The 17777-nt window shown below is 46.6% G+C and overlaps 1 protein-coding gene across 1 annotated transcript in view; it reads right to left on the bottom strand.

The window, feature by feature from the left end:
* Positions 1–15577: 15577 nt before the first annotated feature.
* NRIP3 (nuclear receptor interacting protein 3) overlaps positions 15578–17777 on the bottom strand; it is a 12644-nt gene continuing 10444 nt past the window's right edge. The window contains exons 5-7 of the mRNA XM_008644871.2: positions 17524–17576; positions 17324–17421; positions 15578–15667 (exon numbers count right to left, since the gene is read on the bottom strand). Of these exons, the coding sequence (XP_008643093.1) occupies positions 15646–15667; positions 17324–17421; positions 17524–17576 (173 nt within the window). The 3' untranslated portion in view covers positions 15578–15645. The remainder of the gene's footprint in view (positions 15668–17323; positions 17422–17523; positions 17577–17777) is intronic.

A 17777-nucleotide genomic window follows, 5' to 3' on the forward strand; every position in this document is an offset into this window, starting at 1 on the left:
AGGATGGTTCCGGGGCGCGGGCCGGCCGCACAAAAATATTCCTAGAACCATGGAATCGTCAGGATTGGAAGAGACTTCCGAGATCATCCAGTCCGACCACCAATCCAGCACTGTAACCACTAAGCTGTATCACCCTGCGCCAGATCCAGAAGCCCCTTGAACATCTCCAGGGACAGTGACTCCACCACCTCCCTGGGCAACATATTCCAATGCCTGACCACGCTGACAGTGAAAAAACTTTTTCTGATATCTAATCTGAATATCCCCTGTGTCAGTTTAAGGCTATTTCCTCGGCTCCTCTCCCTGCAGGCACGGCAGAAGAGACCAGCCCCTCACGGCACCCTCCTTTCAGGCAGGTGTGGGAGTGATGAGGTCTCTCCTGAGCCTGCTCTTCTCCAGGCTAAACAAACCTATCTCTCTCTGCCACTCCTTATAAGACATATTTCCTAAGCCTTTCAGGAGCCTTGTTACCCTTCTCTGGACACACGTTAGTATCAACATGTCTTTTTTTTTTAAAGAGAGGTTAGGCTGATGGGCCTGTAGTTCCCCCAATATTGGAATATTGGAATGGCTTAGAAGTGATGATTAGTACCACTCTAAACGAGGTGTGTGAGCAGCGTAGAATCCAGTTTTTGTACATCTGAACATACAGTTATGTAAATCTACATGCATGTTATAGACAGCTGTTTTTCTGAGAAGACATCACTAAAATCCAGCAATGTTCTCCATTTGTCATGTCATTGTTAATTATTTCCACCCAAGAGCTGTGCTCACCTTCTTGCAGAGGGTGGCCAACCTTGGTGAGAAGCAGCGTTTCCAGCTGTGCTCCCTAAGACCTGGCAGACCAAGCAGTCTATGAGTCTTCCCTACTTGTGTAGGAACCCCAAACCTACCTGATGCAGCCAGGGCTGGATGGATCCAGCCTGTCCCTGGTACAGCAGCCACTGCTGAATAAGGGTTTGAGCCCAGCCTGGAAAACAGCTTGGGCTCGTCTCAGCTCCTCTGACACCTTCACAGAGGAACAGCAGGCTGTGTGACTCAACCCATGTATTCCTTCTCCTCCTTTTCATACCTTCTGTCTTTCTTGTAGCCGTTCCTGTACCGGAAGAGAGCCTGCAAGAAAAGTGGAGAGGGACTGTTTACAAGAGCAGGTAGTGACAGGACAAAGGGAATGGCTTCAGACTGAGAGTAGGTTTAGATTAGATATTAAGAAGAAATTTTTTACCTTGAAGGTGTTGAGAGACTGGAACAGATTGCCCAGAGAAGATGTGGATGCCCCATCCTTGATAGTGTTCAAGCTGCCAGGTTGGATGGAGCTCTGAGCAGCCTGGTCTAGTGGAAAGTGTTCCTGCCCATGGCAGGGGAATTGGAACTAGGAGGATCTTTAAGGTCCCTTCCAACCCAATCCATTCTGCAATTCCATGGTTCTCTGTCTAAATTGCTCAGTAGCAAAACTGTACATGGCTGAAAGCTGCTCTATTTCCCCTCTCCTTCCCCAGCCCCCACTTGGTGGCTGTAATTTCATAATCCTTTAGATTCAGTAGACTTTTCAACTGTGCTATTCACTCCTTCCTAATACAATAGGTTATGTAACCCTAGCAGTGCATCAGACATCTCAGGAAAGGAGCTCGAGTTACTATGGAAACACAAAACACCTTTTTTTAAAATTATGGGGAAATTGCCAGCAGACTGTAATGAGCATACATCAGGTTTCAGCCTTAGCCAAACAATTTGTCTATTTAATGACTCTATCTGCAATGAAAGTGGTTTGAAGCATGAAGGCTCTGTGTCCTCCCCACCACCCACAGCCGTAGTCTACGATGGGCAGGTTGACTGCTGAGTTGAAAAACATGCTGAATCTTTAGAAAAACACAGATCACATTTTGAGCTGAAGTAAACAATACGCAGTTTCAGAAGCATCACTGCCTTTGGAAGAGTTTGGTGTAGGAAAAGAGAGCCTGATAAACTAATTTTTTAACCCAATCAGAGGGGTCTGATACACAGGTAATAAATGCGCTTTTATTTAGGTGGCTGGAACAGCCTTTGGGATCTTCAGGCCCAGTCTTGGAGTTTCCTCAAAGCCAGGAGTACCAAAATAAAGAAACGGGAACTTGTGAGCCACAGGCTCTTGGTGCTGCAGTAGGTAAAGGTTACTTCTTCCAGACGAGCCCATTCTTCCCCTAGAAAACAATAACAAGTGATTAAGTAAGCAAAGGCTTCTGGATGAATTATTAAGAAAAGAGCCCTGGGAGTTTCTGTCTTAACATTTAGATTTTTTTCAATTTTGTTTCCATTCTTTTTTTTTTTAATGTATTTGTCAGCACACCAGTATCAGAAGCAATACTGTTAAACCACAGTTTTTTAAAAAGAGGAAAGGCAGCTAAAAAATGTATACAAAAGTTGATTTTAAGGAAATGGTTGCCATGAGCATAATTGCTTTTCAGCTTGCTAATCTTCCAGAAGGGCTGAAGATGTGTTTCATCTTCAAGAGAGCTCTCACTGGGTTATCGGCAGAGTCTGAGCTTTAGTGGCTGCAGGCTGCTCCCTGCACTGCTCACTCTGTCCTTACTGGACCAATCCTTTTCAAGTTAATGGAACTGAGCTCTCTCATCTAGTGTGCTTTTTAAAAATAACATGCACTATGCTTTAATAACAAGATTTGTTTGAGAGTTGTAAGTATGCACTGGCCTCTCGAAGCTAAACCTTGCACTTTGCTGTCAGTGTGCTCTGTTGAATTAGGGGTTTTACAGTTTTGTAGTTGCTCTCACGTTTGTCTCCATTATCAATACTCACACACCAAGTGCCCCAGAGAGCTGCTGGCAATGCCTTTGATCATTCAAACGCTCTGCCTCTGAGGTTCTGGGGAGGGGGGAGCCCTGGTCTGCCCCGGCCGTGGAGGGGTGAGCCGTGGGGTACATCCCCCTGGGCTACTGGGGCACAGCCTGAGCCAGGCTTTGGGGAACAAGAATCAAGGCTATGCAACAAAGACACAGCACAGGCTGCGCATCTCTAGGCATTGGGCAGGGCAGCCGCTCCAGGGGCACATCTTTCCTGCTCAGTCATCTTACAAAAATAGCTTATAAAGAGCTTTATGTTTCTAGGCACTCTACGTGCACAGTGAGCTCCTGCATTTCCTTTCCTGTTGCAGGAGCCTTCCCAAAGCCACGTGGTCTCCATAGCCAACAGAGCACTAAGCTGTGCCTCTGCTCCTCCTTACTGTGCTGCACTGATTCACGTGTGAATATGAGTATTTTAAAAGCTTTTCTCTGCAAAGTACCTTTATGCTCTGTGGTAATTAAGCTGGACTCTGCTGTGCTGTGTCAAACAATTGGTGTAGGGCTGCTTCACACACTGCAGCTGAACGGGCCTTCACTGTCACGGGGTGGATGTTCCTCAGGGCAGGTAGGGATAGATGCTATTTACCATAATTTAAATAATCCACATTATGATTATTTTTTACTAATGCAAATTACCATCTTCTTATGTCAGTTCAGCCTATTCACATTCAGAACTTGCCTGGCTTCCCTTTGTTTTCCCAGCTGAGAAAATCTTTTCATTATCAACAATGATATAAAAGAAAAATCTGAGGGGATTATGTAAATAAGTGATTGGACCAGCACTTCTGCACTTATTGCCAACATGAAAGTGGTGTGACATTTGCAGAGAAGAAAAACCAAGTAAACGCAGATTCTTTTTTTTTTCTATTCCCTACCTTCAGTTAAAAAATTTAAGTGATACCAGCACTTGTCACAGCAGCCTTTACTTAGGAAAGAAACATGGGAAGAGATTAATTATAATGTCAGTTGCTCTAGGCTAATGAGAAATTCACCTTTCAGCAGATTGGTCATCAGCATCTGTCTGAATATGTTCTGTCATTGGTATTGCATCCCTTCAAATAAACAGCACAGTTTTGTCTCATGAGTTTCTGTTTTGGGCCAAAACCCCAGTGGCTTGGTTCAGGTCTAGCTGCTATTCTGGTCTCGTGGTCTTTGGTCTCTGGAGAATACAAAGAGAAATCAATGCCAGTGGGGTGGATGGGGTACAAGGTTGACAATAAAAGCAAGCTCTCCAAATCCAGTTCATCTCAGAGCTCCATTACCTTACCGTAATGCAATGTAATGGCTCGTGGCTTCCTTCCATAACTGAGGCATTATTTTGTGATCTGCTGTCAGGAGTTACATAAAGCCTTTCACAGCAGAAATGCATGCATATGGAAAGGGCAAGCTGGGCAGGCTGTTTACCTCTGTATTTCTATATTTGTATTGATATTTATGATATGAAGCGAATGGAGGGAAGTGCTGAAAGAGCTGTGCATTTATTTTATCTTTCTGTCTCAGTGAATCCACTCCTGACTTTTCTGCAGGCTGTGAGAGTTCAAGGTCCCTCTCTGCTAATGCAAGGTCAGTCAGGGCTCTCACACACCGCAGCAGTTGAGTCCCCACATCACACACACGGGGAGCACGCTGTGTTCTGTGTGTGGTTTCAATTAGTGACATATGTCATGAGGAGACATGCTGCAAATACATGGAACAGCAGCTTGTAGGTGAGACAGAGGCTTCAGCTCTTCAACCACAATCTGTAAGTCCACAACTCTGGCTTCATCCCTTGCAGCATGAAGAACAGCTTCTGCGTTTGTTTGTTTAATCCAAAACTTATAAATAGCCTCTACCAGCCCTGACCCAGCAAGACCTCAGATGCCCTGCCTGTATTGCTCATGGGAGAGACAAGGTCAGTGCTGCTCCACACACTTCATCTGCTGCTCCTTGTTCTGCCCCAGAGGCATGGAGGCAAACATGCCCAAAAAGGAACCACAGTTTCTTCTTCTGTATACAGGCTAATCCACTAGGATTACTCTAATAAATTCAGGCTTCCTGTTTTATATTAAATGGGATCAGCACGAGAAGTAATGTCACTATGAATCCAGAATGTGCTCTACCCCGTGCCAGCCATTTCATTCCAATCTTTGCTGCAACCTGCATGGAAATACCATAGCCAGGGAGGGATAGGTTAAAGGCAAGGTAAGATGATGTTTATGATACAGCTCCAAGTGTTTTTATGGCAAAGTTTATCATTACTTTTGTTGCTAAGCAGAGGGGCTTTCAGTAACCTCAGGAAGAAAACTGGGAACCCCTCCATGCACTGGCTCCATTTTCTTCCCTTGCCTGCTATTTTGGTCACTTTTCCAAAGCACATATCAAGCAATCCCTGGATGGCTGTGGGCCCCTCATTCACACTTCGGTGTGGATAGGAAATGAGGAGTATTCACTCAGCACCTTGCTGGCCTGGGTCAGCGGCAGCAACGCAGTTACTCTGCAGATGCCTGCTTTAATTAGCAGATCTTTACTTTGCCAGCAGACCTGGGCAAGGCAAAAATGAAAGCTTGGAGGCAATGAATTGCATTTTGCTCCATTAGCCCTTTTCCTATTAGCATTTTCAACCTCTGTCAGATCTTGTCTTACGTGTTGCCTTTAATTCTGCTTCCACTGGTCTCTGTGATGCAACAATATTCTTTTTCTTTTAGATACATATCCCTAATAATTGAAAGAGCAGGAATCTCTGTATTCTTCTTTATCCAGGAAACCATTCACTACCACTGCTTGTCCCTAGCAATCACAATATCACATATAGTATTTGTGTATTTTATGGAGAAAATTCCAACAATTCCACATACCTAGACCTGCACAGAGAAGGTAAGCTGCATTCAAGGACAGCATCATGCAAGGTGAGTCAGATACTTCAGATGACCACAAGTATTGACAATATGGCAATATTTCATATTCTGAGCTTGCCCACCATGGTGATGACCAGGATCAACCCTTCATCTGCTGCCACTAACCATTATGGATGCCAGATTCATAGGCAGTTAAAATATGCCCAAACACAGCATAAAGTCTTCCACTCAATTCAGGAATGACACCACTTTCACACAAAGGGAGATTCTGGCCTTTGCATTTCATTCAGGTCCAATCTCTGCTCGAGACAACCTGAGAGCTGACTCTCCCAGTGCTGCAAACAGCATCGATTTTGTGCCACCGCACTGCCAGCGTTTGTGTGGAGGATGCGGAGCGGCGAATGCCCTACTTGCTCTGTTCCCATGACAACACCCTGCAAAGCAGCTCCTGCGAGCTTCCCCCGACTGCCTCATCGCACCCAACAGCGTGCCCAGGCTCCGACTTTCAACCCAGACAACGCCTCTTGCTTTAATTACCAAAAAGCCTTTTCCAAGGAAGAAAGATCTGTTTGAAATAGCAGCATTTTGATCGTCAGAGCAGAGGGATTAAGCTCTCCACCACCCAGACACGGGGAGAGTGGCTGGGTTTGCCGTTCACGCTGCACACTGCTCCTTGGTAATGTAATCAGGAATGACTTTGGGTTGGCTCCAGGGACTATATTCTTCTCTTCATTGGTGTTGCTTCTCCTTGTATGCTGAAGTGAATTAATATCTAACAGCACTTCAAGTAACTCCTGGTTTCATGTAGTAGATGGCAAGTAGCTGCTTGGACTAATATTCTGGAGAAAACAATCTGCTTTTCTTGGGGATGAGATTTGTCCTGCCAGTCCTCCAAAAGCTGTGTGCTCATTCCACGAGCAAAGCCTTGAGACTGATCAAGCCAGCAGTTCTTCGGGCAAAATGAGCAGGAGCAGATGAGAAATATGGAGCATAAAGATGAGTTCAAGGCATTGAAGCTGGGTGGCAGCGGAGGAAGGTAGAATAAGTTCTCCTGCCTGCCTGCCAGTCCAGTGTAATGCTATAGTGAGGTAGAAGATGATATTCTTTTTTTTTCTTTTTTAACTTTTTTCCTGTTCAGATTCTAAGCTTTTCAAATGTGGACTGAGATCTCAGTCTGTGACTTTGGCTGTACCACTCCCAGTTGCTCAGTATTCGCCTCAAAGGGTGAATGTTGTCATCTGGCTGGGAGGAAATCAAAATTAGGCTTGATAACCAAAAAATGGCTGAGATCCTTACTAGGACTCACCAAAGGACCCACAAAAGGACTCCTCCAGGACTATCCAACTGAGAGAGCTTGCAGCTGAATGCTGATACGGTTATCCCCTTTCTGGCACAGGAGCAGCTCAGGGGTTGGGAAGTTCTCTGTCCTGCCATGGCCATGGCCTTACCCAGGACAGGTTTTGGGAGGTGTGAGTAACAGGGGCTCCCTGCAGTGCACCTGAGGATGGTAACAGGCCCATGGGTGACAGCACATAACCCATCCTGGGCACTTGCCCCACCAGCAGCAACTGAATTCTCTGTGCCCTGGCTGAATAATTTTGCAGCACAGCAAAGACTCAGAATAAAATCCACTGCAAAAGCCAGTTGCCCTGGTAGACAGAAAGCATTCTATGGGTTATTGAGCTCAGGATGTCCGCTAGAAGGCTGTTCATCCTGCTGCTGGGTGACCACAACACACGTATTTTGATTTGTTCCATTGTCAGTGTTGTCCAGCCCAAGCATTTCTGTGACCCCAGCGCCAGCCTGCGCAGTACCTTCCACTTAACTCAATTACTGGCTCATTTGCTATTCCATTTTATTTGATCTGAGCCTTAAGGACCAAATCACATGTACTGCAAATTACACAATATCCATACTTAACTTGGACAGCTTCAAGCAGGTGCTGAGGAACAATTAGATCACTGTCCGTAGAAGCTGCTGTTTAACTAAGGAAGAAAAGACTACTCTAAATATGACAGATGCAGAGAGAGCTCAAAGCTTGCTCACACCGATAATGAAAATTAATCAAACATCATTAGCAGTCTCTGGAGAGTTCAGTACATCATGTGCTCCTGAGATGTGCTTCTGGTTGTTCTCTACCTGACAAGAGCACCCACTTCACTCAGCTCAAGGGCAGAAAAGAGATTTGCTGCATCAATTAAAAGATTAAAATTTAGGGCCTTTTTCAGAGAGAATTGGGTGGCTTTCTTTGAAAGCCATTTGGGCCAGCCTGTGGCTTAGTGGTGGAGAGCAGCCAGGGTCTCTGGGGAGGTCAATAAATGCAGGTAGGTGATTCTACTAAATACACAGCCTTGCTTTTCTTCCCACAGAGTGGGACTTACCTGGAAACACTCCATTCTGAGCAGTGCTCCCTGGGAGGCTGCTTCTACACCTAAATGCAGCTGTGACGGGTAAGCAGCATATTCCATGCAAAGGAGATGTCAGGAGAGTTGGTTACTAATACCAGTCTCCTAAGGATTATTTTAGCACACAGTTAATTCTGCTAAAACCTCATGTCCTTCCTTTTGCCATCCTCTCTTCTTCACTATCCAAGTTGCCCTTCTCAAGTTGCCCTAATTTTAACTCATCAGCCTCAAAAGCTGGATACTGAGTCCATTTCATTTGTATCATGTTTAACAAACTGGACCCCTGTTTAGAGCTTCTGAGCTTTACAACTGAGTGGTTTTTTGGGGATTTATGTTTGTGTCCTTCGAATCTGGTTGTTTAGTCACCACCACTACTTATGTTTATGGTTTGGTATTGTGGGGAGTGTGGGGAAAGTGAATAACTGACCTTGCTGGTCGTAGATGTGTCAATTCAGACTTAAAAATCAAGAGAAAAGAATCTAAAAGAGTGAAAGAAACTCAAGGTTTGTGTTTGCATGTATGAGCACATAGTGATGCAGATCTGCAACCCTCCCACAAACCAGCCTTAAGGCTGGTGCATGTTATCCCTTCATTCTGTCATGCAGAGTCCTGAGAGCTTCTCTCCTGAGGCTGGGCCTTGGGGATTGACCCTTGGGATTGATCCACTGACCCCCCTGCAGCTGTGGCAGTTCGCAGTGCCAAGGATAGTGCTGGGCCTTTGCTGTGCCTGGCCTCTGCTGCATTAGTTACCTGCAACCCTTAGGAACAAACAAAACATACTTTTCTCCTAAAGCAATAAGAGGTGCATCTGGATCACCTTAACTTGATTTGGGATGGCAGAGAGCGGAAGTGCAGGGAGAGCAACTGATGTGGGCTCATTGTCATCAGTGTCTTCTAATACAATTTTTGAATGAGAGCATCCTATTAACTCCCTGTGTACAGACTACAGTGATTCATTGTGCTAGAGCTTTCTCCAAGTAGCTTTGTTCCAGCTGCCACTGTGCTCAGATGCTCTCTGCATAGGTACAGGTGAACCCAGTAGGCACTTCCTAGCTGTTAGAACATTGACCAGGACCATAAGAGAGACGTCCCCCCTGTGACACCTCTCAGCCCTCACAGCTAAACCTGAGATCTTCACCCTACTCACTACTTCCTTGGAAGTCACTGAACAGGACATTGGAAGGTGGCTCGTGACCTTAATATCACAGCATAGGAAGCAGCAGGAGGAACAAGATGCCAGGCAGAACTTTTCTTGCAACAAAGCGTGGTCTCAGTTGGGGCAAATTTAGCCAGGAGAATGCTAAGCTGTAAATGCCAAGTTAATTAGTCTTCATGCGTAATTTGTTCTTAAAAATACACTGTAGTCTCCTGAAGGAACAAGAGCCCATTATCCCTTCTGTTAGCCTTAAAAGTCAATTTGAAAAATGCCATTGAAGTCTAAACCAAGAAGCATCACGATGCTTTCAGTATAGAAGCTCTCTGTGAGTAGGAGCTTAAAATCCACAGATTTCCTCTCTAAGCCTGCCAAACCAGAAGGCTGAACAGCCTTCCCAGGGCACCTCTCACAGCAGACCCACTTCACTGGATTCTCATATGACTGCACTGTTGAAGTTTCTTTGTTACACCAGCTCCAAGGCACATTTTGCCCACTTATGGGTTTTCTCCTTCCCCACCAGCAACCAAAAAGGCTAGTGGCAAAGTCCTCATCACTTTTCATGTGTCCTGATCTCTACTGGCCTGGATAAAACCAGGTCACTGGTCTGCAATGCACTCATCCTGGGCTTCATCATCCACCCAGGGATTTTGAAACAGGTTTTTGATTTGTGATCTAGGAAAGACCAATGATTAATTCCTAATTACATTTTTATTTTCAAATTAATAGGCAGTGCCATCTGGTGTTGCGCACTTTCTCTTTGCCCCTGTTCTCCATGACTCAGTATGTTTTGCATCTGTCAAGTGCCTGATCACTCACCTGATCGCTCCATGTGATCTTGTTTGTGGAGGAACAGAGGACTGAGATTTATAGCAACACTTCAAAATATATTGGTTTTCTCACTGAGATCACAGGTCTCAATATTGCTCCTTCCCTTAGGCAGTATTTTTCAATGCTGCCTGTGCCAGCATTGCCATTGAGATGCTTCCTAGCTGGCAACACCTGGAATATTCGATGGCCAGCTGTGCAGCCCTGGGTTGCAGGTAACAGCAGTACTTGGCCCTGCCTACCTTCTCCTTACAACAGAGAGAGGTTTTAGATGGCTGGGTCCAGGTCTCCCTCCCCAGTCTTCCTGCCAGTCCTCTCTTAGTGCTTCATCCCTTGGTAGGAGCATCTGCTCCTTTCTTCTGGCACCAAGCTGGGACACCACTTTCCGCAGCCCCTGTGTCACCCATGGGGCTGCTGCCAGCAAGAGCACAGGGACACTGCAGCCCATTGCCCCCCAGCAGGGTCCCTGCACTCCAGCCCAGAGCCAAGCACAAGCCAAGCCAAGCACAACCAGCTGGATACCACAGCACAGGGTCTGAGCAGGCTGTGCCACCCCACAGGCAATGAAACCCCAGAGGCACCTCAAAGTGTTAGGCAGTGGTTTCCTCACCTGCAGTAGCTCCACTGAAGGGAGGAGGTTGTTTCTCCTGGTCTCTGAGAAAGAGGTGAGAGGAGGTGAGCAGTAAATGAGTGCTGGCCTTGCCACTGTCTGGGGGAAGCAGGTGGAGACACAAGGGGCTGAAACAGCACTAAGAGCTCCCCACATTCTGCAGATCCCCACCTGTTTCCGGATACTGGGTGGCTTTAGGTTTAATGAGCACATAACTTTGCACCACTTCCCCTTGTGCGAGCTGAGGCGCTTTTCTGGAGAATCCAACTGCGTCTCCCTGAGGGGGCGGCCACGAGCCCCAGGCATCGATCCTGATGCACTCAAGAAGCAGAGAGAAAGTCCCTGTAGCTTCCCCCCCAGCTAGTTCTCCTGCTGCCGTGGCTTCCTGTTATTCCTAAACTCCCGATATTTTTAGGTTGTCGACTCTCTTCACACCCACTTTGGGAGCAATGAAATCTCATCCTGGGGAAGTGGTGGCAGCACCACTCTAGTAACAAAATCATTAAATCAATTGCCTTTGCAGCAAAGCCATCTCTGTTGAAATGTCACTGATACCTGCAGTGTCATCTCCAGAGCCTGCAGCCCTTCATCAGCCGTGCGGTTGTTAACAGAGGAGGAGGAGGAGGAGACGACAAATTGGGTTACTGCCTGCAGTGCAGAGCCCATGGAAAAGAGGAATCTCATCTTAGGAAAAGGAGCAGACTTGTAGTTGATGGAAACCTGATACTTCACCTCCATCTATTAAGCAGCAGGTGATAAAGCAATACAGACCTCAACTGATGTTTGTCCCATAAAATAATCCCACCAATATACAGCCCCAAGACAAATGTTTATATAGAAATAAGTCATCAAGTTATTTGCTTCTGAGATGTAAGAATTAGATTTGTTTTCACAATATGTTGAGCATCGTTTCATCATCAGTAATAGAAAAGCCCATAAAAAAGGACCTCCCTGGAGAGCTGTTAGATAACAGATTACCCTGGAGATAACTGTGAAGAAACACCCCAGCAGGTCTCATCTAATCAGCTGCTCTGCTGGTAGAGGTGATGAAAAGATGTTGGTGGATCTCAGCAGGATCCAAAACACATGTGAATGATTGCTGTAGGGTTACTCCTGGCAATGGCTTCTGACTTTCCACTCGGATCAGCAGCAAGTGCTGCTGCAGAGTGGGCAGCCCAGAAGGAGTTAATTAGCAAATGTGGTGGAAGGTGTTGGGGTTGTGGGCAGAACCCCACTGTGCAGCCCCAGGGTGCTCCTCCTCTGCTGCTGCCTGCCCACATGCCCTCAGGTGTGTTAGTTGCAATGAAGTACAGACATGCATTGAGAGCCTGACAGCCACTCTCCACCAGATCTCCAGGTCTCTACAATTTTCAGCGAGTGTTGATGCCTTACCCACATGGGCCGTCTTAATTGCAAGAACCCAATCATCAAGATCCTGCATGTTCCACCAGCTTTTGAAGCAACGGGCTCACCAAGGTTCTGTTTCATATCTTCTTTGTGTGCTTTGTCTCGGCTTTAGGCATGACCAAAATGACATGGTCTTGGAGGGAGCAAAGGTGTTGGAGGGAGCAAAGGGGTTTTGTCCCACCACACTCTGCTGGCCACATGAGCACGAGGGACAGTGCTTTGGCCAAGGAGCAGCTGGCTTGATTTCCCTGAGGCTTCTTGGGAAGGGGGTTGTGCTTGCCCTCACCTGTGAGATGTTTGTGTGCAGCATGACAGCATTAACCAGCTGAATAAAACATTCAACAAAACCCTCTACCACCCCAGAGGCTTCTCATAATATCCTCTCACAGCTGTCTCTTTATCTCGAGTCCTCCTTATCTCAGATGGCTGCAGGCATTGCCCTCTTCTCTGCCCCAGCCACCTGACAAGAAGCAGCAGGTCCCTCGGTTACAAGGCCTTCCTGCAAACTCACGTCAGGGAGAGGTTGCCAAAGGAGCACAGGCACACACCAGGGCTGGAGAGGAGAAGGAGCAAGCACCCAGGGCTTGCTGAGCTGCTCTGCAGCACTCAGCTGCTGTACCATCTACCCCTGTGACCATGCAAGTGCTTGATGCAGAGATCTGGTATTACTTCCCATATTCTATAATCCCTCTGCACTGAGGTGAACGCCTGTCTGCTATAGCAGCTGTCCTGTCCTATAGAGATCCTGTTCACAGAAGCCAGCTCTGAAGGGCCACTAGCTCCAGGGCTAGCCCTACTCTGTGCAGAAGGGATGGAATTTTGCCCACTGATTTTCCATTTGCGTGTGCTGGGACTCTGCTCTCTAGCATCAGGAACAGTCTGAGTAAATCTAGAAACCTGTAGCAACTCCAGGAAGCACGAGACATTGTTTTTGCCTGCACATTGATCCTTTTTTTTTTTTTTTCCCACTTCATTGCTGGAGCCTGGTTTCTTTCCATGCTCATAGAAAGTGCCAGCCCAGTGTTGAGGAGAGACAGTTTTACTGGGCTTAGAGCATTGCTGCTCTACCAAAGGCTGTTGCTGTGGGATGTGGAGTGCGTGAAAGGATAACTTCTCATCAGTAAGACAGAGCTAGACTACTGCTGCAGCAGCCTAAAGCCCATCCAGGCAGAGACAGGAAGTCCCTAAATCCACATTCAAAGCTTTGGGGAAGACCCAGATCTCTGTGGTCACATGCCTCGCCTCTCTTGTGTCCTGGCCACTTTCTTTTCCCAGCTTTCCAGAGTTTCCAAAGGACTTTCATATCCACCTGCGCTGGCATTGTCCCAGCGAGCTCACCAAACACAGCATAAACACCAAAACAGCTTTCCAAAGTGTAAACCTGGAAACAGCAGGATCTCATACCTCCCTCGGGAGGGAGACACGTGGTGACAGAAGGCTGGGATTTCAAGTGCTCACCTTTACCCCAAGTGCTGTGTACCATTTAGCCTGCCCTGGTTAATTCATCTCCACTGCCACTCTCCCTCAGTTCAATGGCAATTCTCAACAGCATTTCCAAAAGCACTGTAGAGCCCCATCAGACTAAAGAGTGAAACAAACTCCTTTTCTTAACAGAGATGTGCACTGAAAACAAAAAAAAACCCAGCATATCCAGCATGCAAGCAAATAAACAGCAATAACAGTGTAACTTTATTTGGATTTAATTTGACATTTAGCACAGTAATATGCACAGAAAGAAAAAAGTACCAAAGTACCAAACTCATAGCATATAAAATAATCAAATATATTTCATATTTAGTGAAATATTTCTACAACACATCAGTGGGACTACCGTGGGCAGCCCAACCTTGTAAATGTATATATATATATATTTATATTTATAGCTGTTATAAAATATTGTATGTAGAGAAAGCACTGAAACTTATCACCAAAATAGAAAATAGCTCAAAATACAGATAGGTCAGGTTTGCTGGATATACCCAATACTGAAAAGAGGTTCAAACCCACTGCAGGAGATAAAGCTCCAGCTGAGATTCCCTGGCAGGCACGGGATGGTGGGAGTGGGCACACGCTGGATCAGCTGGCAGGGGCCTGGCTGGCGAAGGCCCTGAGGCGGACCACAGCTGCCGATGGCCATGAGGTGACAAAACTTTTTGATTCCCACCCAGAACCATCAAGAAGCTTCCAAAGTGGGAATGCTGTTGGTGCTTGTGGCTGATGCCAGGGCCAAAGTGCTTTTGCTAAGCCAGAGCTACCAGAGCAGCTCCTGCTCCTGCAGCACAAATAGATCCCTTAAGGATCCAGCTGCAGCAGGACTGGCCGTCAGAGGATGCACAACATCACAAGGATATTATTCTGAATTTTAAAAATGCCTCTTCAGCAGATGACAGTGATTAATTCCTGTAAGGTTTTGGAAACATAAAGAGCTGCATTTGTGCAAGGCCAGGCTCCCCCAGGCAATAACGTATGGCATGGGCTAAGCAGCAACCCTGCTGCTCCAGGACAGTGACACCAAATGAAATGCTTGTCCTGGCAAAAACTCCCACCTCCCCTGAGGGTAATCAGGGGTTGTACTTAAAAACCCAGGCAATTTGCAGACAGATATAAAAAATATGGCATTTCTGGCAGCAGCACTGAAGTGCAGCTGGAGTCAATAACCTGCACCAGCCATGGCCTGGGTGCTGCAGGGGCTTCAGGCTGGGTGCTGGCTGGGCAGGGATAGACACAGGTCCTGGTGGCAGGGGGAACCAAGGGCACTGCATCTGCTGCTTCCAGACAACACACTTTTGTGCTTGTTTTTTGCTTTTTGGCCCGGTGTAATGATTTAGTTACTTGATGACCCCCACAGGAAGGCAGCCAAGACTTGCCCAGAGGATCCCTCCTCAGAGGGTTTTGAGCCCCAGCGCTGGTGCCAACCCCACACCAGGAGATCACCCTGGTAGCCCTCCCAAGCCCTGTTCCTATGCTTCTGCCACACCACTGCAGAGAAGCCTATAACCCATTAATAATTCTGCAACTACTCTTTCTCATCAAGCCAGCAGTTGCATCCCTAATTACATGGCAACAATACTATGCTAACAGGATGAGCTATAATTCCTAGGTAGTATTAACATTGTTATTTTACTCCGAGTAACTTCCTGGTAGTGGCCATTTGAATGTGGCAATATTGATTAAGAGAATATAAATGCTTAGCTCCTGGAAAAATCATTAATAAAAGTCTCATTCTGATAGCCTCTAATCACAGCTAAGTACAATTACTCATATGAGGCCACTATAAAAAGTATTTTTCTCATCAGAAGGAATTAATAAGGTTTTCCCAACTGTTTGTAATAAAGAGTACACTATATAGAAAAGTCCAGAAAATAAGCAGACGTTTGTTTCTCAAAATCCATAGATAAACATGACAATATCTCTAAATTACTGGCTACAAACAGGATTTCATTTAGCTCTACTCAAGCTGTAGCCTAGTATAAATGTTTTCAAAGCAGAGCATTGCTGTTTCATCTGGAACAGCTGCACAGGATTTCTTTGATATCAAGCTCTTGTGTAGGGATGGTGTTTCAATTTCTCTTTATGCCTCCAAACTGCTGAAACTGGAAGGAAAAGACATTTAGTAAAACATGCATTTTTCACAGGGGAAAAAAAAAAAAAAAAAAAAAAACAAAGAAAACACTACCATTTTATACAGGAATATATGGTTTAAACAGAAAGGAAAGGTCCTTCACAGATCTATAAGTACATATGCATACACACACACATATAGCAGTATTTAGTGAAAAGTCCTACTAATTCTTTAAAGGGTTTGGAATTCAAACATTTCAGAAACATCCAACTGCGTGAAAACCACAGAACAATAACATGGTTTTGTCAAGTGGACTTCTATACTGTGAGAGCTTAAATTTTGGCAAATAGAACAAATGAATAACTTAAGGAACAGCAAGGCACGAGAGTCATCATTGCCACTGTAAAACAGTAGATACATCATGAATTTGACTTTGAAAGCAGTACTAAGAAATAATTTATCACTGCAGTGGCGACAGAGCCACGCTGCGTCTCTCGCATCTCTGTTTCAAAGGAGACAGGGAAACCAGCCTGTGGTCTGGCATGGCTCGGCATGGCTCCCCCACAGTGCTGTACCCGGCACTCCCCGGGCTCACACGCTGCACCAGGGCCATCGGCTGTCCCGGACACACGGCAGGTGGGCGAGCTGGACACAGAGCAGGCACACCTGCGCTCTCACCCTGAGTGCCCACACTAGCCCCCACATCCCTCCTGCGCTCTCCAATGCCCATCGATACAACCGGCTGAGGGAGCTGTGCTCCTTCCCCCACCCCACTCGAGCTCGGCAGTGCCCAGCACAGAGGGTTGAGCTGCACGGGGCTGCAGGACATCCCAAATCCCTGTGGCTGGTCGCGACAGGCAGCTAAAGAAGATGCTGACCTACATCATCCATCAGACGCTCTCTCTTAAGCAGTGAGCAAACGCTTTTTAGGTTGCTCATCGCTGAGCAACCACAAGCACTGCCTGCGATGGCACAGAAGTGCAGACCCCCCCCTGTCAGGCGCTCGGTGCCTGCCGGTTTCATGAGTCAGAGGCAGGAATCGGTGATACATCTCTTCTTCACAGCACTCAGCAAGAAAGAGCCCCGTGCAGTGCCTGGGAGGAGGAGGTTTGCCCTGCCTGCAGCCTGCTCGCCCGCAGAGCCAGCCACACTCATTTAGGAGGTGCAGCACATCTTTATCTTTCTTTAGGGAGATAAGGCTGGAAAAATCTGGGACACCAGGAAGAGCTGGAAGGAGGGCTGCTGGGGTAATGCAGGGAGAAGTGGCAACACCGTTATCTCCAGACAGGATCTCTCTCTCAAACATTCATGTGGGTTTGTCAGCCTTGCTTCATAAATATTTTCCAGACAAAGGTTTGTTTGTGAACACTGTCAAAGCAGGGCTCAAGGAGTCTTCTTAGTGACCTCCAAAAAGTACATTTCCTAAGGCATTCCCCTGTGAGTGTCTTTTCAGACACCCGCTTTGATGTACAATATTTACTAGAAAAAAAACAGTAAAAGCTGACAAGGGCTGCTGAAAAAGCTCTGTTTCAAAATTTTATGAGCTGATGAAAACGACTTCTGCCGGGGTCATTGACCTCTCACTCGCCTCCAGCAAAGGGTCTGGCAGCTCCTGTCTGGCCCTGCCAGGGGGCCCTGCCACCAGGCTGAGGGATAGACATGCAGCTCACCTCCCCAGACTACTTACTGCTCTCCTGCCTCAGCACTGTCAATGCCCACAAACGGGATTTCTTCCCTGTCCATCTGCCCCAGAACAAGGTGGTGCTTCTCCATGTTTATGACACACTGTAGAGAATAAATGCCTCTAGGTGAGAGGGAAAACTGCAATTCAGAGTGGTCCCAGCGCCCCCACCAGCACAGGTAAGCATCCTGCTGGAAAACCCCTACCTTCAGAGACTTCAGTGTCTGCAGCCCAAGGGAGAAGGGTTGCTCGTTGTCTTCTGAAAAAAACAGGACAGTTCAGATTTATACATTCAAAATGCCCTCCTGTGCTTTTTGTCAGTGACTCCATCCTTCCTTCCTTCGTGGTTGTTCTACTAAACAAAACCCTGTTTATAAAGGGACTGACTCCAGAGGAGAACAGGAGGGTACAGGATGGCAGGAGGGCAGGCGGGTGTGCCTGCAGGGACATGCAGGAGTTG

This window comes from Corvus brachyrhynchos, unplaced genomic scaffold (genome assembly GCF_000691975.1).
Source record: "Corvus brachyrhynchos isolate BGI_N302 unplaced genomic scaffold, ASM69197v1 scaffold542, whole genome shotgun sequence".
Lineage (NCBI taxonomy): Eukaryota > Metazoa > Chordata > Aves > Passeriformes > Corvidae > Corvus > Corvus brachyrhynchos.